The sequence below is a fragment of the Nicotiana tabacum genome, chromosome 16 (genome assembly GCF_000715075.1).
Source record: "Nicotiana tabacum cultivar K326 chromosome 16, ASM71507v2, whole genome shotgun sequence".
Classification (NCBI taxonomy): domain Eukaryota; kingdom Viridiplantae; phylum Streptophyta; class Magnoliopsida; order Solanales; family Solanaceae; genus Nicotiana; species Nicotiana tabacum.
Window position 1 is genome coordinate 2,099,367 of NC_134095.1, and position 23,279 is coordinate 2,122,645.

General features: G+C 35.3%; 1 protein-coding gene across 1 annotated transcript; it reads left to right on the forward strand.

Moving 5' to 3' along the window:
* Nucleotides 1-13,642: 13,642 nt before the first annotated feature.
* LOC107818013 (abscisic acid 8'-hydroxylase 2) lies at nucleotides 13,643-20,374 on the forward strand. Its single transcript, XM_016643926.2, has 10 exons — nucleotides 13,643-14,033; nucleotides 14,899-15,220; nucleotides 17,415-17,564; nucleotides 18,369-18,552; nucleotides 18,659-18,738; nucleotides 19,057-19,143; nucleotides 19,268-19,346; nucleotides 19,430-19,536; nucleotides 19,744-19,862; nucleotides 19,976-20,374. Exons 1-10 carry the CDS (start codon nucleotides 13,786-13,788, stop codon nucleotides 20,103-20,105), a joined length of 1,506 nt encoding a protein of 501 aa, XP_016499412.2. The 5' UTR covers nucleotides 13,643-13,785; the 3' UTR covers nucleotides 20,106-20,374.
* Nucleotides 20,375-23,279: the final 2,905 nt, after the last annotated feature.

A 23,279-nucleotide genomic window follows, 5' to 3' on the forward strand; every position in this document is an offset into this window, starting at 1 on the left:
AAATAGGATATGTTGGGTTCAGTCTTTATATTTCCAGAGTTGAAGTTGGGAGCCCGCCCAGATAACAGAGGCATACATTTAGTCTTTTTATTTCAAGTGTTGAAATTGGGAGCCCGCCCATAATAACAGAGGAATACATTCAGTCTTTACTTTTAAGTGTTGAAGTTGGGAGCCCGCCCATAATAACAGAGGAATACATTCAGTCTTTACTTTCAAGTGTTGAAATTGGGAGCCCGCCCAGATAACAGAGGCATACATTCAGTCTTTACGTTTCAAGTATTGAAGTTGGGAGCCCGCCCAGATAACAAAGGCATCCATTCCACGTCTTTACCCATAGGAGATGCATTTCCTCCTAAGTTTATTTTTACCCATAGGAGATGCATTTCCTCCTAAGTTTGTTTTAGTTTCACCCATAGGAGATGCATTTCCTCCTAAGTTTGTTTTAGTCCACCCATAGGAGATGCATTTCCTCCTAAGTTTGTTTTAGTCCACCCATAGGAGATGCATTTCCTCCTAAGTTTGTTTTAGTTTCACCCATAGGAGATGCATTTCCTCCTAAGTTTGTTTTAGTCCACCCATAGGAGATGCATTTCCTCCTAAGTTTGTTTTAGTTTCACCCATAGGAGATGCATTTCCTCCTAAGTTTGTTTTAGTCCACCCATAGGAGATGCATTTCCTCCTAAGTTTGTTTTAGTTTCACCCATAGGAGATGCATTTCCTCCTAAGTTTGCTAAGATAAGTTTCACCAATAGGAGACGCACTTCCTAAATAAGTTTTACCAATAGGAGACGCACTTCCTAAGCTTATTTCACCCAAATAGGAGACGCACTTCCTAAGTTCAGTTGTACCAATAGGAGACGCACTTCCTAAGTTAAGTTTCACCGATAGGAGACGCACTTCCTAAGTTAAGTTTTACCAATAGGAAACGCACTTCCTAGATCCATTGTACCAATAGGAGACGCACTTCCTAAGTTTATTTCACCAATAGGAGACGCACATCCTAAGAATAGTTTCATCAATAGGAGACGCACATCCTAAGTTAAGTTCACCGATAGGAGACACACATCCTAAGTTAAGTTCACCGATAGGAGACGCACATCCTAAGATAAGTTTCACCAATAGGAGACGCACATCCTAAGTTAAGTTCACCGATAGGAGACGCACTTCCTAAAAAGTTTCACCGATAGGAGACGCACTTCCTAAGTTAAGTTTTACCAATAGGAGACGCACTTCCTAGATCCATTGTACCAATAGGAGACGCACTTCCTAAGAAGTTTCACCAATAGGAGACGCACTTCCTAAGAACAGTTCTTACCAGGAGACGCACTTCCTAAATTCGTTTTACCCAATAGGAGACGCACTTCCTAAGTCCATTTTACCCAATAGGAGACGCACTTCCTAAGTCAGTTTCACCTAAGGAGATGCACTTCCTAAGTCAGTTGCACCCTTAGGAGACGCACTTCCTAGTTTAGCTCATTCCGATTCAACCATAGAAGAAGCACTTTCAAGTTTGAGTCATTGAGGCTTTAGCAGACGCATTTGCTAGCAAGAGTTTTGGTTTTACTCGTAGGAGACGCACATCCTAGCCTAGTCTTTAGTTTACTCTCATCATTGCATCAGTAGGGTAAGTGGGTTACAATTTTGCTAACGACTCACAAATCTTCCCAGTACAAACTGGGTTAGGAAAGTTTGTTTGTTTGTTTGTTTTGGTTGTCAGGGACCCGCCTGTAGAACGGAGTTTGTTGTATGTCGAAGATCGAAGAAGTCAGGAGTCCGCCTGTAGAACAGAGGAACATTTTTCAGGATCAAGCAGTGACCCACTGAAAAGCAGAAGGTTACAACAAAAATCCCCAGCATTCAATCCAAGTTAGAAATAGTAGAAGATCGCCTCAAGAATGCGAGTCAATAGTCTGGGATGATCAACAGAAGCTGGTCACAAAAACAAAAACAAGAAGAGAAAAAGGCAAGCATAGAAAAAAAAGGAAAAAAAAAGAGAAAAAGAGAAAAAAGAAAAAAAACCCAAAATACGGAAGTGGAGAACAAATGTGGTCTGCTCAAGAACTAGCACCTACAACTAGCAAGTATCAAGGTTCAAATCCAAAGTTTGTATGAAGCACCATTCAAGACTCAAGACCAAGTTTCAGAAGACTTAAAGATAGGAATCCTTGTAACTAGTAGCTGATAGGCTTAGTTAGTCTTTTTCAGTTTTCATTTTTGTTGTAATGACAGGACCGCGGACCGGAACCTCAACGGAATGGCACCTCGATCGGCTCTTCACCTCGGTACACTCTACCATCTCTCCCATTTCTGAACTACACGTGGCCTGATTCCTGTATAACCAAGGATATGTAGGCAGCTCAAATACCAGGGCTCGGTCACATTCCATCCCCTTTCCGTAGTGTAGTCCCCTCCAAATAATGGTCGGGTCAAAACACGTCTAGTCGTTCTTTGTCGGAAAACCCTTCGTGTTTCCAGTCAAAGAGGGGCAGCTGTAAGCACGTGATTTTTGACCCTTCCCGAGGATTTTCACACTTTTTTTTTAGCATAAATATGTAATTAGGTCTAATATAGCCATTTTAACTATTTTACTTTATTTCGTTGCAAAAAAAAAGAAAAAATCACAAAAATACATATATAAATTTTAGTTTATGTATTTCTCGTAAATTTGAAAAAAATACAAAAATTGTACTTTATTTTGGTATTTTATATAAATTCGAAAATTACAAAAAATATAATTCTATTAAAGTTTTGTAGTCATTATAATTTTGAAAAATACAAAAAATATTACTTCATATTTTATCTTTATATATAAAAACGAAAATTACAAAAAAAAATAGTTTTATTAATATTTTTGTAGCTATTTTAAATCTTGAAAAATATTTAAAAAGATATAGTTTTGTTTAAATATTAGTCTTATTTTTGGTAATTATGTTGTTTGCATAGGACTAGTTAAGCAACGTCATGTCCTTAATCGGGTCCGAGAAAAAGAATAATATTCGGGTTCAAAATACCCGGTTTTAGGCCTAATTTTCGGACCTAGCCCATAATAAACCGAGTCCAGGACACATGGGGAACCCCACCAAGCGGGGGGGACACAAATCTCGAACCCCACCACGCGTGGGCTCATTTCCCTGGGCAAAGCCATGTCAAATACACGGACAAACATTTTTGAAGGGGGGGACTTTTGAATTTTGGGGTTACTGTGCATCTTCTTCTTTCTCTTTGAAAGAAGAAGCAAAGAAAAAACCCTATTGTCCCACGAAAAACACAGCCCAACTTTCTCGCCATTGCAGGCTCATCACCTCGCATCAACAACCCACCACCATTGTTACCCGCTACCAGCTCCATAGCCTCTTCCCTCCTCACGTCCAAACGACCCCTTCTGTCGCGTTTCTCGAACCGACCTGTTGCGTCGGAAAATCCAGCAGCAGCCAACATCTGGTGCGTTGACAGTTTTGGCCAAGCTTTCAGTCTCCATCGAGGTCGTCGCCGTTCGTCGAGGTCTGGTACGTCGAGGTTGTTCCGAGGTTTCGTCGTTGTTCCTCGATTCAGTGAGGTCCGACTTGAGTTCCGTCGGAGTCGTGTTTGTCGTTCTGAGGTTGTCGAGGTGCAAAGGTCAGTAAACCTCGATGTATTAGATAAATAAACTTTACGTTAAATGTTCGAAGATGCAATATAGAAATTGGTATGATAATTTTCTGCTTATGTTTTCATCGTATGCATTTTGTTCATTTTGCGTTGTGTTATTCTTGTTTATTTGATGTCATTTAATTAAGTTCGTCTAGTTGTTCTATGACACAAGTTTGACGTTAATTTATTCGTGGTCTTTTGCTTAGTTCGTTCAGACAAAAATTAGCATTAGTACTTGTTGTTACCACTTCCGAAACACCCATTCACTAGACTCATTTTATAAAATTTTGACAAGCTATGAGACTTTAGTTGTAAAGAAGCCGTAAGGTTTAGTATTGTTAAAAGGCGTAGAAATGGCATCCTTTTAAAGAATATAAAAATAAAAATAAATAATAATAATAAAAAAAAAGCGAGACAAGCTTCGCCAAAATAAAAAATGTACAGATTGCGGAGCCCTCACAAAAATATATGTATTAAATACTTAGATTCCGGGACGGGCCATTTAGCAAAATTCACGGCCCTACCCAAAATAATAATGCGCTAGTTGCTTTAGGCGCGCCTTTAATAATTTATCCTCCCTAACTCGGGTGCACATTTATGTGACCCAAATCCGAATCTCAGCGGAGTTGAAATGTGTCTCTAAATCGCGGGTACATTGATTGTAACGTGGTTCGAGATGCATGTCCATGACGTTGCAAATTCCTTTTAAAAAATAAGAATGAGATGAGCCTCGCCGAATAAAAACACAAATTGCGGGGCCCTCAGTAAATACTTGTTTAAAATTACTTAGAATTCAGGAGGGTCGTTTAGCGAATTTCACGGCCTCCGCAAAATAATAACGCGATAGTCTCTTTAGGCGCGTGTTTAATAATTTACTTTCTTAAGCTCGGGTGTGCATTTCATGCGACCGAAATCCAAATCTCAAAACATCAAATAAAATGCGTTCCGGATTGTGGGTGCATTTCATGTGACGCAGTCCAAAGACGTGTTTTAAGCGATGTTCACATTCTTGTAAAAACAATAATAATAAAGCGGTTAAAAGTTAAAATTTGCACATAAGTTCATATTCGTATAAAATCAGATAATCAAGCCAAATATAACAGTTGAGCGACCGTGCTAGAACCACGAAACTCGGGAATGCCTAACACCTTCTCCCGGGTTAACAGAATTCCTTATCCGGATTTCTGGTACGCACACTGTAATATGGAGTCATTCATTTCCTCGATTCGGGATTAAAATTGGTGACTTGGGACACCCTAAATCTCCCAAGTGGCGACTCTGAAATAAATAAACCAATCCCGTTTCGATTGTCCTTTAATTGGAAAAAACTCCCTTGCGCCCTCTCGGGTATGTAAAAAGGAGGTGTGACAACGGGTAGTTTGACTAGGCTCATAAAAAAACACCCTAGAGATAAAGCTAGATATTTACAAATGAAAGCGCAACTAGAGGGAACACATGTAGATTCTGATGTTAACCCTAGTACAGTTTCAAATCTAGTTCAACCAGGAATTAACACTGTGACCGGAGGTATTTTATATTACGATCCAAATAGAGATCGTGAAGAATTAGCAAAGATGGTTACCGTTATGTGCTTACCATATTCTTTTCCCTCTAATCCTAATTGGGTGCATTATATTAGAAGAGTTTTTAATCCTACTTATAAAGGTTGGCCTCGCGCAACAGTTAAGAGCGATATTTATAAATATAAACATGAATATGAACAATATTTGCGGTATTTATTTACTCATTCAAGTAATCGGATTTCTATTACTACTGATATTGGTAGAAGTGGTAATGATTGTGATTATCTAACTGTTACAAATCATTGGATAGATGAGAGCGAACAATGCAAAAACGCATTATTGCGTATAGAATAATTAATTCATGTCACACAGGTAAGTTTACAGCTAACACTGTTGCAAATATTTGTAGATATTTTTGCTTTAGAGATAAAATAATGTCAATTTCTATGGATAATGCTTCTAGTAACACTAGTGCTATAGGCATACTTACAACAACACTAAATCCCGCATTTAGAAATATATTCCATGTTAGATGTATTTGTCATATTTATCATTTAATTGTCGGTGATGGTATGCGAATTTTAAATTTAGAAATTGAAAAGGTTAGAATGGCTCTTAATTGATTTTTTTATTCAAACCGTAGAAGTAGACTAAGAGAATATTTTTAAAAATGTGATGAATATGGCCTTAGAGAAAGAAAAGTTCATAAACCTTGCCCGACTAGATGGAATTATATGTACGAAAGTTTAGTAGTTGCATATGAATATAGAACCCAATTAATGCAACGTTTAATGCTCGGGTAGGTGGTGAGGATGATGATGAAATGCTTACTACTCAAGATTGGATGAATGTTAAAATTCTTATAGATTTTTTAGAACATTTTCAAATTGCTACAAATGCATTTTCTGAGCAATATTATCCTACTATTTCAAACTGTTTAGTTTATATTGCAGCACTATGTGATTTGTTTGTTGAATTTTCGGAGGGTGGAGAAATTTATTAACTTGCTATAAATGCAATGAAAGAAAAGTTTAAAAAATATTTTTTCCCTATCCCTCCTATTTATGGTGTTGCTGCAATGTTAAATTCTACAATGAAATTAGGAGGTCCTCATTTTTGGTACTCAAATATTTATAAGGCTTTAGATTTTTCAAATGAGGAATTTGCTATACTTGCAGATGCAAAAGCCTCAATTAAAATCAATGCTCAAACAATTTATAATGATTATCAACTTGCCTTAGAGCATGCTAGGCCAAATGTTCCAATCCCTACTTCATCTAGTTCACAATCGTCTAAAAGAGCTGTGGGCTTAAAAGCACTTAAATCTTGGACGGAGTTCAGGGGTTCTCAAGGTGATAATTATGATGAAACTTCACATCTAAATGAGCTTCAAGTTTATTTGTCGTAGGGACTTGAAAAGGAAAATCCAGACGGCACTTTTGATCTTTTGGAATGGTGGAAGGCAAGGGAAAAATATTTCCCGGTTCTTGCAAGGATGGCTCGGGATATTTTATCTATTCAAGCTTCAACTGTTGCATCAAAGAGAGCTTTCAGTCAAGAAAGACTTCAAATAGGTGATCATAGAGCGTCAATGAGGGAGAGCTTGAAAAAATCTGTACTGTTCAGAGATTGGATCCGCTCGGAAAGAAGAAACTTTGGAATTGCGGAATCACAACCGGCGATAGATGAAGCTTATGAAGAAATGATGGCGGAACTCGCGGAGAATGCTGCTTCGTCCGGAAGTGGTGATGAACAAGCTTCTTTTCCACCACCACCAACGCAACCTCCTCCGAACCTTGAAGGATTTATGAAATTTGTTAGAGATACAATGTAGATTATGGTGTACCTTGTACTTTGGCATATCTTCTTTTAGTTTTTTTCCCTTTTAATGGTGGTATTAGTACCTTGTTGTGCTCATTCCATTGGGGGGAGGAAGACTAAGAAAGATATGCCATTTTTGGTAATAAAAATTATAAGACATGCCCTTAAATATCTTTTTGCAATATTTTTTTGTCTTTAACTTGCAATTATTTATAAGCTATAATATATATACATAACATACAATATATACTACAAGAAAATATATAAGGGAATATATATACATAACATACAATATATACTACAAGAAAATATATAAGGGAATATATATACATAACATACAATATATACTACAAGAAAATATATAAGGTAATATATATATATACTACAAGAAAATATATAAGGGAATATATATACATAACATACAATATATACTATTAGAAAATATACATAACATACAATATATACTACAAGAAAATTTATAAGATAATATATATACATAACATACAATATATACTACAAGAAAATATATAAGGTAATATATATACATAACATACAATATATACTACAAGAAAATCTCTCTCTCTCTCTCTCTCTCTCTCTCTCTCTCTATATATACTACAAAACATTATAAGAAATTATATTTGGAAATATATATACATAACATACTATATATAGTATACTATACTAGTATACTATATATATATATATATATATTATATACTATACTAGTATACTATATATACTACAAAACAAGATTTTTCAAAATTCAAAATGAGGGCCCCACCCCCAATGACCACCAACGGCCATATTGCACAAATAGCCGTTTTTTTTAATTTACAAAACTAACCTTCTCTAACACTATAAATACCTCCCTCCCTCTTCTTCATTTCAATACTCAATACTCATTTCTCAATCTAAATTTCTCTCAATCTCCAATTTTCAAGACTTCAAGTCTCAATCTTAATTTTCAAGTTACATCATGCCTCGTTCGGAAAGAGTGCGCTTATTTGTTTCGTACTACTATGAAGTGCTTGAAGAAAATGAAGAAGGCCAAATATTAAAATGCAAGAACTATGGAAGAGTCTTAAATTTTCGTTCAGGGTGTACCACAGGAATTTTAAGGAGGCATATAACGTATTGTGTTGATGATATTTATCGGCAAATTCGTCTTTAAGATATTTCAACAATTTGTGTTATTTTAAAATTATTAGACGTATTTATGCTTCATGTTGTACTTTCTTATTAATTTATTATGCATGGCAATTTAGTTTTAATATTGTTTTGTTATTTTATTTTTTCGTCAAACACTTTAATAATTTGATTTCTACATATATATTACATATATATTATTTATATAGCCATGATATGGTTTACAAGAAATTGTCTTAAAAAAAACCCGGAAATAAAAAAGCCCGTTAGGCTCGCTAAGCCCACGAGCCCGGCCCATTTAGCCCAGGACCATATGGGCTTAGGCCCGTCACGGGCTGGTTCCACCCGTTGAGCCCACAAAGCCCGGGACCATGAGGCCCAGGACCGCCAGAGCCCGGGACCGCTAAGCCCAGACCCGTTAAGCCCTGCCCGTTTGGCCCATTTAGGCCTGGGCCCGGCCCAGAATACAGCACTACTGTACTCCCTTAGAATCGAAAATTCTCGTTGCTATTATGCTAAGAAGTCTCGTATGTATTCTTGTTGAAGGTCGTTACTTAGTGATGGGAGGTAAGCTTCTCTATTTTGTTTTTGTGTAGTTGATCATAATCTTGTGTGATATCTTTCCTAAAATAAATGAATAGATTAGAAATATTCCTTATTAAGGTAGTGTGGGCCCCGCTTGATAAGAATGAGTTTTTTTGGCCAATTCTCCTAATTATGCCACCTTGTTTAATGATTTAATAGTCACCAAATATGCCTTGATTTGCTGCCACGCTAAAAAGTTCCTTAGGCTTATCCAAGGTTCTTAATTAATTATTTACTAATTCTTAATTAATTAGTTAATCTCCCATTAACTAATAATTAATTAATTACTTATATGGTTAAGAATTATCTCAAATTACTTAAAATACTATTCACTTTTAATACACTTTATACACCTTACTATCATGTTCACGTGGTACTATATAAAATCAATACATACACTATTATTTCATTAAAATATCAATGTAAAAATACATATATTTTATCAACTTCTTATTTTCCAAATCTCATATAAAGAGTACAAATTTTCGTACGCTTAATTCTTAAATGGCAAAAAGATAACCTTCTTTGTGTCACGACCCAAAATCCACTGAGGGTCGTGATGGTGTCGGACACCGCTGTCAGGCAAGCCAACCAAGCTACTTAATTAAATTCTCGTTTTAATAATTTTGAAAACTATAATTTTCCTTCAATTTTACCAGTAAAAGATAATCGCTTCAAGTCTAATATAATTTTTAAGAAGTTAATACAAGATACCCCGTGATCCTCCCAGAACCCGGTGTCACAAGTGCATGAGCATCTACCAGCGAATGAAATAAAATACAGTGACTGTCCGGAATACAAGAGGATAGAAATGAAATATAATACTCTGAAAGAGACTCTGTTGGCTGTGGGCCGTCTCGATAAATGCAGCTCACCTAAGTTTCCGTATCAACCTTGCCGTTATGCCACTAAGTCACTAGCCACATATGAACCTGTGCAACAAAATGCACAGCAAGTGTAGTATGAGTACGAAAACAACGTGTACCAATGAGTATCCCGTCTAATCTCGAAGAAGTAGAGACGAGAGGTCGACTTCGACACTTACTAGTGGTCCATAGTAGTATTATTAATGCAATGAAACACGGATTTATTAAGAACAACAGTAAATTCAAATAAGTCACGAATCAGGTAAAAGCCCCTTTTTTATCAAAAGTTTTCGGATTCATAATCCATTAATTAACAATTATCTCAAGTCAGGGAGAGCAAATATCAATATCAATAAATCTCAAGGCAAGCAATACAAGCATGCGCAAATCATGCCGAGGACGTACGGCCCGATCCAACAATATTTAAACCGTGCACTACCAAAGGGTCTAATGACGCGAACCATAGATGCATCTATTTAATCTGCCGAGGTGTTCGGCCCGCTCCGAAATTAAGCACATACAGACAGTCAATCAAGAAGTCAACAGGGAACAATTATCCAAAGGAATGCCAATTCTCTTTTAAAGATTTTTGAAAATGAAGTTTAAATCTTTTTAGAAATTCATTTACTAATCCAATATGGTTTAAGCAATTCAAATGGTCATCAAGGTTACAAGTATTCCAAGTATGGCATGCTTTTGGGTCCTAAACTACCCAGACTTATACATAATAGCAGCTACGCAAGGACTCTCGTCACCTCGTGTGTACGTAGCCCCTACAAATAGGAGCACATAACCAATTATTTCACCTATGGGGATAATTCCCTCTACAAGGTTAGAAAGGAGACTCACCTCGCTCCAAAGATCCATAACCGGCATTCAACGCTCTTCCGAACACTCGAATCGATGCACAATGCTCCCCAAACTAGCCAATAATTATGTAAATCCATTAATATATGTTCAATTACTCATTACAATCCAATTTATAACAATTCCTAACCCCGATCGAAAAGTTAACAAAATTGCCCTCAGGCTCACGAGCCCGGATTCCGAAATTTTTCAAAGATAAAGTTTATCCATGAACTCACGAACTCAAATATATGATTTTATCTTAATTTCATACCCAAAATTGTGGTCAAATTCCAATAATACGAATTTTCTAGGTTTCCCCTCAAACCCCATGTTTTTACCAAATTTTCATGCTCAAATCCGCACATAATTAATGTATTTAACTCAAGATAGGTGGGGTTAGCTTACCTTGTCATTGATGATGAAAACCCCCTCTTGAAACCCTCCAAGAATCGCCCAAGCCATGAGAAAGATGAAAGAAAATGGCCAAATCCCGACTTTAAAACAACCCACTGCCTCCAGCCCTTTCCGCACCTGCGGTCTCTTAACCGCTTCTGCGGTCTTGCAGGTGCGAACCAAACTCCGCTTCTGCGGTCCAGGGCTCCCAGCCCATTCCGCTTCTGCGTCCTCTCCTCCGCAGATGCGGTCCCGCATCTACGATAAAACGTTGTATCTTGTCTCCCCCTCATGTTAGAAAAACTAACTTGCTTCCTCAACTTTGGAAATCCATCTTTGTGCATTATGGTGTTAATGAAAATATACACCGCACATCAATAATAATAAGATGGAATTATTTGGTTCCGAAACCCGAACCACTTGTGAGGGGAGAATGTAATATACAAACTGATATAGGTAACTTTGTTCTCAAAAGCAATAGTTTAGCTATAAAGTGGAGACACTCAATAAATTATTTTGCTAAACCAACTGTGATGTAAACCAACTTATCAAGATAAACTTTCTTGAGTAGAAAATCTGGAAATTATGCTCGAAATTAAATTATTGAGCAAGTTACCTCGCAAAACATCATATTGCGAGTTAATAATAATCGCACATGTAACCATCTCATAGATGCATCTTATGTGGTATACATGGCAAGTGAATGGGCCCATATTCACTTTTGATAATTCCAGCGTTTATGAGATTCAATCCTAATTTTAGTTGGTCTACTAATTAATAAGAACAAGCAACCTAGGAGAATTCGTAAAGTACTTTCTAGTTCTTTAATGTTTACTCATTTGAATTCTCTTTTATTTTTGCACATCATACTTAAATTGATATGACTAAACCAGCTATGTCAACTGGATATCAATAAACTCCAAGTTTATTATGATATGAGTTTTATATCAATAAAGTTCTACTTTATTGTGGCATTCTTTTATTTGTGTAGTACAAACTGAAAAATAAAGCAGGTAACTTTTCACATACATATTACCCCGCTACAAGTTGTAGTAATAGAAGATATTAAATCTTTCCTTTATTTATAGTCTCAATATAATCAACCGCTTTCGCGTGTACTTTGGAAACTGAATAAGTTTCTTTGAGACTTACTACAACACAATACCTTATTGGTAATCAATTGTGTTTCTCCAAAATAGTATAATTGGCTCTTGCAGAGTTCTCAATTAATTTTGTAGTACCACATATTCATCAACATCCATATGGTGAATATCTCTTTTAAAGAGAAAATTATATCATTATGGTTATGGTCAAAATTATATGCAAGATCTGTTTCTTGCATTACTGTTATCTTTTATTAATCACAATGCAAAGATATTTTGGCGTACAATAAGTATGTGACCAATGACCATTCATGCCATAATAATGACATTATTTTCTTATATCATCTCAAACCTCCTTCTAGAAGTGAGTGTGGTATATTCACTACCACTAGCACGTTCATATTCTTCCAAAAATGAATATGCATTAATAAATCACATGTTATCACACTCACATCATGAATGGACAATAATCATCTATATGTGCTTTACAAAATCTCATGTCAAATTGATGACAAATATTACTTTCACGAAGTGAAGGATTATTTTGATAATCCTTATTGTTCTCATTACCACAATGATGACGATTATAATTTCGTCTATTGCCACGTCCACATCCATTGATACTTTCATAGTAGTAATTTTGTCTTCTTTCAGACTTATCACATATTGCTATCACATTCTCTAAAGGAAATGAGAATGGAGCAAATTCAGTGGGACGGGTTTTCAATTCTTTGCCCACAATCATACATGAATTTGATCATGACAAGGCATAGAAATTTTACCACTTTTGGTGGTTATAATTTCTTTCAAACTCCATTAGAGTTGCAATCAAAATTTATCGTCTTTGCTTGTATTTAAAATCAAAGTATAGAATGTCAAAAATTTGAAAGAGAAAAGTAAAATACTTACCTTAAATCCAGAATTTAATCATGAAGGAAGTTCAAAGAACAATTGACAATTATGCTCAATCCCAAATCTTCTACTCAATTGGTTAGAGTCTCGTGCTGATAACGTGTTATAAAACAATAAAAGAATAAGAGCAATATTGCAGAGAAAGAGGGAATTCTTATTGAATTTTGGAATGAATTATAATGGAATAGAATCCTCTATTTATAGGGAGAGATTGGCTTAACCACCAAGCAATAAACCCTAGAATCTCTCTAAATATGGACATTCACCATAAATAGAATTCTCTTTATAATAAGATAGTTGTTTTTAGAAATAACTCTACATAATTTTAGACAGAGGGAGTAGATGCATGTTCTCTTTCTTTTATCTAACACTACAACATCGAGAGGAGACCAGCTGTAGGGCAAGATCAAATTAAATCTGTATGAATGTCGAATGATGTAGTAAATTAACTAGTGCACTCTCAAATATGGACCCAACAAAATTAAAACGAAAAAACAAAAAAGAAAAAGAAGAAGCATCGTACAACTTGGCTAAACAAGAAGCAATTAGTGGAGGTAGTTGGCTATACAGGGATATATATAGTCAAACCTCTCTATAACAGTCTTGTTTGTTCCAAATATTTTTGGCTGTTATAGAGAATATATATTATAACATAATATAAAAATTGGTCCGAAAAAGCTTGACCTATATAGTGAAGTGTTATTATATAGAAATGTTGTTAGAGAGGCGTGACTGTAATTTGAATACCCAAAATTTGTCCTGTCAAAGAGCACTTAATTCCCTAAGTGGAAACATCCATTTAAACATTCCATAATTTCTTGTCCCCTAAATTAAAAATTGAACATTCCAACCGTTCATTTAGCTTTATCATTCAAATTTTCAAGACTCACTTTTCAACAATCTTTCATTTTTAGCTGAGGCACAAGTTTAGGACTTAGAATTCTAGGAGAAAAAATGCAGCTACTACTCAATCACACGTCTCGTTTACTTTATTGGTTTTGGTACATAGTTCTCTACTTGGGATTGCTATATTTATTTGTGCGATCTTTAAAGATGTTAAGGCATAATACTACTGCAAAAACTCCGGCGAAAGTTCCGCAGGGCAACCGGGGATTACCGTTCATCGGAGAAACCATCCATTTCATGGCTGCCATTAATAGCAACAAAGGTTTCTATGATTTTGTCAAAGTTCGACGACTCAAGTAAGAACAATTTATTATTAGGTCATTACTAGAATAGGATACAGTATTGATGTGTTTTGACTGTTCTGATAGAATATATGTGTCGTAAAATTTTGTAATTTAATTTTTTCTAGCAATAATGAAATTTCGTCGATAGTATTGATTTTAATCAATTAAAGTTATATTTGAGACGATGAAAGTCATTTTTCGAAAATGTTTCTAAAAGAATGACTTATTTTTAGGAAAAATACTTTCTGTAAAAAGTTTTCTAATATTTGATTAGAAAGTGAAATATATTTTCTGAAAGAACATGCATCAAATATTGATTAGTATATTTTATCAAACCGGATACTATTTTTGGTGAAGTTTTTGAGTATTAAACATTGATAATAATTTTCAATTATTGGTTAAAGCAGTTGATGTTAAAAGTTAAGATAATTTTGAAGACAAATGACTTCCGCCGAAAAGTGAGCAATATCATTTTACCTTTTTGTTTGAATATTTTTTCTTGGAAAAATATTTTCTGGCAATTAAACAATAAAAATATGGCTTATTTCTGGAAAGAGTTCCGGTTAACAATCAAAGAATAGTAGGAGTAGGCCGGACTCTGTGTATGGTTAGAGAATTTATATGCTCTCTAGATTATTAGTGTGTGACAACATTTGACATCTCAGGTATACAGTCAAACTTTTTTATAACATACTTGTTTGTTCTGATTTTTTTGACTGTTCGTGAAATAATGTTATAAAAAAATATATTATAACATAGCAAGAGAAATAGATTCCAAAGAAAACATGACCGATATAGGGAAGTAGTGTTATAGAGGATCATGACCGATATAGGGAAGTATTGTTATAGAGGATCATGACTGTTATTTTATTTGTAGGTATGGGAATTGCTTCAAAACAAATATATTTGGGCAGACACATGTATTTATCTCAAGCACAAAGGCAGCAAAGAAAATTCTAAGTAACGAGACCGAGAATTTCACAAAGAGATACATAAAGTCAATTGCAAAGCTTGTTGGAGATCAAAGCCTTCTTTGTGCTTCACATGAGCAGCACAAACTTATTCGTAGCCATCTTACTACTTTGTTTACAACTGCGTCTCTATCGTCAATGGTTAAACAATTTGATGAATTGACTGTTAATAATCTTAGCACCTGGCACCAAAGATCCAACGTTACTATACTCCATGAAGTTCTAAAGGTTGGTTTTCCTATTAGTCTATTCCAAGTGCTTTTAGTCCTTTTTTATGGAATGTTTTAACAAATAGCCCGTCAGATTCGCTGTTTATTTTTCTAGCATGTATAAATAAACTATGCATTAATCATACACGAATATACATATATTATATATGGATTATACATATATTAAGCGATTGGATGCACATTTAGTTTAATTCTACAAATGTAGCTCTTCCAACCCATCCAAATTCAGGTGGATTAGACTGCACATATATTTATTGCTCTACAAAAGACGCCAAGTACCCATTCTAAATGGTTGTTATTTAGAAATTAGTCAATATGCCTTAAATTTATTTTCAGTTCACTTTTTCGGGAAAAAATATCTTGAATTATCCTGAAATTAAAATTTTAGTTCAAATTTTTAGAATAAAATAAATACAAGCTAATTCATAAATACTAACCCTAAAAATGACTGCCTGTGCACTTCCCCTTCATTGCTAGGTAAAAATTTGAACATAACCCATTTAGCCTATCTAAGGGTTTGGGCCAATTTGAGCAATCGTTACAGCCCCAATGACACGTTTGTTAAAATAGTATGGGCTAGCCAGTTTTTGGATTGGTCATTGAAAAATAGCCAGCGTTTGTAAAGTCATTGAAAAATAGCTACTATTTTGCTATAATAGGGACCAGTCCAGCATAATATACTGGAGATTATGAACTTCCAGCATATTATGCTGGAACTCCAACACGCGGAAAGTTCCAGCATAATATACTGGAAATTGGAGCACCTATGTATGAACTTCCAGCATATTATACTGGACCGGTATATTATACTGGAACTCCAGTATATTATGCTTGGAGTTCCAATATACTTATGCTGGAACTTCATTATAATATGCTGGAGTTCCAATATACTTATGCTAGAACTCCGGTATATTATGCTGGAGTATTTTTCGGATTTTGAACAATGTTTTCGTTCAAATTTATCTTTATATGAAATGTGGCTAAATTTCGATTACTTTTGAAACTGTGGCTATTTTTGAATGACCACTTGTAAATCTGGCTATTTTTGAATGACCACTTGTAAATATTACTAATATTAGCCAACTATTACTAATATTAGCCAATTAGATATTTGTAACAAAAAAAGGTCAATTTTTTGCTTCCTTTTGAGTGAGTGTTATTAGAATAGATTGGGTACATCTTAAGAAGCTTGAATCTCAGTTTTGGATGATTTGGTGAAGTTTTGAGGTGGTTTGAATTGACAATTCGAAGTAAAAACTGAACATGAAAAAAAAGATATGTGTATCATACTGTGTATCATAGTTGTATCAATTGTGTATCACATGTATATCCATGTATATCTGTGTGTGAGATACATACGTAATACATGTTTGATACAAGGTCGTAGAAGAATTTTTTGAACTCGATTTAGTTATGAATTTTGATACAAAACCAGTTCAAATCACCTCTAATCTTCCTCAAATTTTGTATATTGACTTATCTATATGTTTTCAATGAATTTCAACTATACCCGTTGAAAAAGTTTCTTTTTTGCTTAGATTTTTTGAATATTGTATATTTTTTTTGTATTTCATCACCTTATTTGCTATCTAATCCATGAAATTCATTTCCGTCTTGCATCTAATGTTGTTAATCACGCTTAAAAATATGGAAGGAGATTTTTGCATGTGATTCTTTGAGAGAAAGAACCTTATGTATTTGGTTTTTCAATTTTATATGTGCTTGGCTAGTTTTGGTAAGTCTATGATTAATGGCTAGAGGTTGGTAAGTTGAGACTTATTTGGGATATTTGTGTAAGTTTCCCAAAATTTATGGGGGAAAAAGTCGATTCTGGTTAGTTAAGTAAAGTCATGATAAATTTAAAAAAATAAAAAATAAAAAGGACATTTCTATGGCAATCCGATTTGGTAATTAAAGAAATTATAAAAGAATAAAATGAACACATGAAAAATGATTTTGAGTTGGGAAGGTCAAGTTATGGCCCTTTATTAATTCCAAATGACCCACCCTCCTTGAACCAAGCAAATTGAGGGAGGGATTATGATTCAACTCATTTATTAATTCAACCATTTAATCCACTTAAATTTTGCCCAACCTATCCATTTGACACTCCTACATTAGATTAAGGATAGCTGATTGGTTCACATAGCTCGCTTGTTTCAACATAATTGCATTTTTTTCTTGTGTTATAGATAACCCTTAAAGCAATCTGCAAAATGTTAATGAATTTGGAAGGAGAAGAGGAACTAGAGACATTGCACAAGGATGTTGGGCTGATTTATGAAGCAATGCTAGCATTTCCATCAATACTACCATGGACCAGATTCTACAAAGGCCTACAGGTAATTGACAGGCGGGACAAATTCAAAAATAGCCAGATTTATAATTGGTCGTTCAAAAATAACACAGTTTCAAAAGTAATCGAAATTTAGCCACTTTTCATGTAAAGATAAATCTGAGCGAAAATACTGTTCAAAACCCGAAAAATACGCCAGTATATTATACTGGAGTTCCAGCATAAGTATGCTTGAACTCTAGCATATTATATTGGAGTTCCAAGATAAGTATGCTGGAACTCCAGCATAATATGATAGAGTTCCAACATAAGTACACTAAAACTCCAGCATAATATACTGGAGTTCCAACAAGTATAATATACTGGAGTTTGGAGCACCGGTGCTCCAGTCTCCAGTATATTATACTGGAGTCTGCAAAGTATACCGGTCCAGCATAATATGCTGGAGTTCATACACAGGTGCACCGAACTCCAGTATATTATGTTGGGCCGGTCTTTGTTGCAGCAAAATATTGACTATTTTTCATTGACTTCGTAAACGCCGGCTATTTTTGAATGATCAGTCCGAGAACTGGCTATACCGTGCTATTTTTACTTGACAGGCACAATATGTAAGCCCATTAAGTTGAAATCTTTACATAAATAGCCGGTCAAATTCAGAATTTATTTTTTCTAGCCAGTATACATATACAACGACTGTATATGATTATACACATATTATACATGAATTATACATATATTATGCATCCGCCGATTATTTTAAATTTAAGCGCTTGGATATATGGGTATTTAATTAATTCTTCATTAAAGTTCGTATTCAACATCTAAGCCCATAAAGTTTTAATTGCAGGCCAGAAAAAGAATTATGAGGTTACTGGATAAGATAATAGAGAAAAGAAGAAAGTCCAAAGAAAAGTTTGATGATTTTCTAGCTCATCTTTTGAGTAAGGATGGTGAGGAGAGTGAACAAGAAAATGCCACACAGTTAACAAATCAGGAGATTAAAGATAATATACTAACCATGATTATTGCAGGTTTGTTTTAATTTAATCTACTTGGATTATACATAAGTGCTTTGTTATTTTACTCGTTAAACCCTCATATTTTAATTAGCAATATTTTTTCTTTTCTTTTGGACAGGTCAAGACACCACGGCTAGCGCGATTACGTGGATGATCAAGTATTTGGATGAAAATCCTGATGCCCTTAACCAACTTAGGGTAACAAAAACAACTAACTTTTTAAGTATGGAATTCACTAATACTTAATGGTATAATTCTAAGATTTAAATGTAAGGTTCGGTTCTCACCACATCTTTAATTTCTCTTCTTTTTTTCTTTGTTAGAAAAAAATATTTCTTTTTATCAGACTCAGACTCAGACTCGTTTCAATTCTGACAGTGAAGGATTTTAATGATCCCTTCCTTAATTAGCAAGTGGGACCTAATATATAGGACAACTTAAATGAAATAATATCTTTGATTGTTTTAAAAGTAATTCACAGCCAAAATTCTAATATTAGAAAGTTGATTGGAATAGGCTGAACAACAAGCCCTTCAGCAAAAGGTTTCTGGCAAAGCACACCTCACGCTAGAAGACCTGAATTGTATGCCATATGCATCTAAGGTATTATTTGTTTATTTTATTTCACTTTTTTATTTATACTTATCTTGAATTAGCCCCTTATTTTTTGTTTAATTTTACAGTGCAATCAATACACTTCGAAATAATTAAAGCTTTGTGCCAACAGGTTATTAAGGAATCACTTCGAATGGCTTCAATTGTGCCTTGGTTTCCAAGAATGGCACTCCATGATTGTGAAATTGAAGGTTTGACTTCTATACACAAAATTATGAGAAATATTTTAACTGCAAATTATATTAACATCCCTCTAATTTTTATGTGAATTTAGGATTTACGATCAAGAAAGGTTGGACCATTAACGTGGATGCTAAATCAATACATTTTGATTCAATGATATTCCATGATCCGAATAAATTCATTCCTTCGAGATTTGATGTAAGTAATTCTCTACAATCAAACATGAGTTTACCAAAGAAAGGAAACACAATGAAATTGGGAAAATAGTTATATATACTCAGTATTTATACTAACCCACTAAATATATCGTACACACATTCAACAAACAAATAAATTTAAGACATATACTGACCTCATTTTTATCATTAACTATGGTCTAATATGGTATGGTGTAAATTATTCAAGGATGATTCAAAACCATATAGTTTTTTAGCATTTGGAATGGGAGGAAGAACATGCCTTGGACTGCATTTGGCTCGAGCAATGATGCTTGTTTTTGTCCATCGTTTGACCACATCCTACAGGTTTGGCCTATCTTTATCAAATTTAAAACCATAAACTAATCATCTTTATCTTATGTTAGATTCAATTACAATTAACAAATGTGTTTAATTTTTATGTTTTTTGTGGGTATCAGGTGGATGGTAATAGATTCAGATGAAAGCATTGAGAAATGGACACTTTTCTCAAGACTAAAAAGTGGTTGTCCCATACGTGTTACGTGTTTAGAGGAGGAGAGGAAGTTCCCTAATGCATCAACAACATGAAGCCAAATTGTTATTAGTATTATTTAGATTAGTAATTATGAAATATTTGCAGAACACTGGGGTCCACCAAGATGTAGATAAAAGTCAGGCAGGGATTTACCTGATGCATTGAAAATAGTTAAAAGGGTCGTCCGGTGCATAAAGCATTTCGCATCCCCTATTTACGTAAGGTAAGGTTTACATAAGGTAAGAGGAAGAGTCGCACCCTACGGGATATTGATATAGACAACTTACATTGATGCAAGTATCTATAGCTATCGAAACCGTGACTTATAGATCTCATAAAAATAACTTTATCGTTACTCTAAGATTCCCCCACCGCTGCATAGAAGATACTTATGTTGTACTATTCATTGTTCTAACGTCACTGGATATCAACGAGTATGTTTCTTTTACCAATTAAATTAGGAAGCAAACTATTATAATTCCTTATATTGAAAATATATATAACTTAAACTCTTTTAAAAAACATATTAGTTTTTTTAAAAAAAAATTCCCCAAGATCAGGGTTCAATGACAAGAAAGAAGATAATCAGTGATATTGATCATCAACTCCCGACTGAGTTCTAGTGGAATGAAAATTAATTGTTTAAATAGTTCCTACAGATTGAGCTTGAACTAGGTACATGGGCTAGGGCACTTATTTATCAACTGTTTCCGTAATCAAATCTGAGATCGTCTACCAATTTTTTTAATAATTAGTCTGTGACATCAAAGAAAACTAAGAAAAAGCTGGATTCCATGAACATTTTTGGCTTCCGCTAACCTTAACATCAAATGGCATCATGTTACAGGATGTAATATCAAAAAGTAGAGTAGTATAATACAAACGATGTAATGTAAAATGATGCAAGCTAGCTAAATCCATAATTGTTTCAACGAATTCTATCCATGCATGCAATTTTGCAGGGTTTTTTGGCTTGTCTGCCTCTGCCCTATGGAATCACTTCAATCAACCTATTTGGAAGCATCCCCCTGTAGTTGAGCTGAGATCATTAGTGTTTAATTAAAAGATGTCGGTAGTAAATTCTTAAAGACCTAAGGTTGTAATCAAGGCTTACAGCTTAATAGTATCGGTAGAAGTCACCTTATAACACAATAGGAGTGAGTTCAATTCTTTCCGTACTTCTTCTTCCCTGATCCTTCAATCTAATAGAAATTCCAGAAGAAAAAGAAATCTAATTAAGGTTGAGCTCGGTGGCGGAAGTAGAATACTCACTAAAAGAATTCAAAAAATAAAAATAATAAAGACTCAAAAAAAAAAACTAAGGGGATCCAATATATATATATAATTGGTGAAGAGGGTTCGGTTGAACCATCTTCGGCCCACCAAGCTCCGGCTCTGGTTGAGCTACGACTCTACGTACATAAAACTAAGAGGTTATAACTTATTTACCCAAGTAATTAGGATTTGAACCTTTGTCTTTGTATGAATCCAAATTTGGACGACCACGACCATTGATGAATACGACAAACGACGAGATCTTCGCAGTTCGACGTCCTACGGAGGACGACAGACAAGTGAACAGAGATTGCATGACTTTTACAATAGTGTAGGCCCGACAGGGGGCACTAGGAATATTCCTGTGATATGTTTCTTAGGGTTTAGAAGGGGTTTGTCCCTTATATATAGTGGGAAAGCAACCTTGTAAATGGGCCTTTTTGGCTTTCACAGCTAAGAACACTGACTGTAATACTTTTCTACGTAAACGATTGGCATCCTTGGTGTTCGTGCACTCATCTTTGCAAGATCAAAAATATTATTCATTGTGTTTATCTTTTATACCCTTGTTTCTAGAGTTTATTATACTTAGCTAAGATTTACCCCTTCATCTTCTTTGATTGATTTACTCAAAAACGTTCCAATATCTTTTGAGTCAAACAATTTGGCGCCGTCTGTGGGGATTTCTATAGTTGAGATTTTAGTTTCGTCTAGATCCTTGGAAGGGACAATCACCTCTTCTTAACCTCGAAAAGACCAACAATGGCAGGAAAGGGGGAAGCAAGATTAAAGGCAATAGTAGATGTCACGAACAACCTTCTCGATTCCATCAACGAAGCCGGTAACGAAGACAATGAAAATGCAACGCCAAGCGTTACACTTGAGGGAGATGCCTCAACCCCCCGCACGAAAGTGTGACTGTCTCGCGCGAGAGGGAAATCTCGACAGCCGCATTAGGAGAAGCACCACCCCTGTGAAAAGGCTATTAGAAGAGTAGTTGACAAACACCTTGAACAGTATACTCGACAAACCCGTTCAAAGGGATACTGGAGGCACAATACACGCAAAAACCGCAACTGTCGCCGATGAGCCAGAAACTCCACGCACGGGTAACACTCATACTGTCATTGATGTAGGTAACGATGCACTTGCGACCATCTTAAAAAAATGGAAGAAATAGAAAATGAGAACAAAACGCTCCGCGATCAGATGAAGGAGCATCAAGAAAGGGTCGATAAAATACACGGCGCTCCGAAGTTGCTACCAAAATGTGACGGAGGCCGATTCGTCGAGCAACCATAAAGTGAAGGGGAGACTCCCCACTCTATTCCAAAAACCTTCAAAATGCCACCATAGTTGAAAATATACGATGGCACCACAGACCTGAAAGATCACATAATCCACTACATCACAGCAGTAAAAGGCAATAATCTGTCGAAAGAACAGGTGCCGTTGGTGCTACTGAAAAAGTTCGGTGAAACTCTAACAGGGGGAGCATTGACATGGTATTCCCAATTACCGGTACGATCAATATCAATGTTCGAAGAAATGGCAGATAAATTCGTTACCGCTCACGCGGGAGCAAAAAATTTAGAAGCCAGTGTAAATGACATCTTCGCCGTTAGGCAGACGACAGGCGAAGAACTTCAGGATTTTCTAGCCCGATTCAACAGGGTATGAATGAGCCTACCGAACGTATCAGAGGGGACGGCTGTAGCATCCTTCCAAAATGGGTTAAATAGAAGCGGGTCGAAAGCAACCAAAAAACTTCTAAGTAGACTCATGAAATACCCTCCCTCCACGTGGGAAAAAATCCATAATGCCTATTGTGCCGAAGTAAGGGCCGATGAGGACGACATAAATGGTCCACTCCAACGGTTAACGTCTGTCCAAACCGAAACAAGGAGAGATCGCCGCAACGATGGTCGAAGGGATCAGCTATCCCGCTTCAA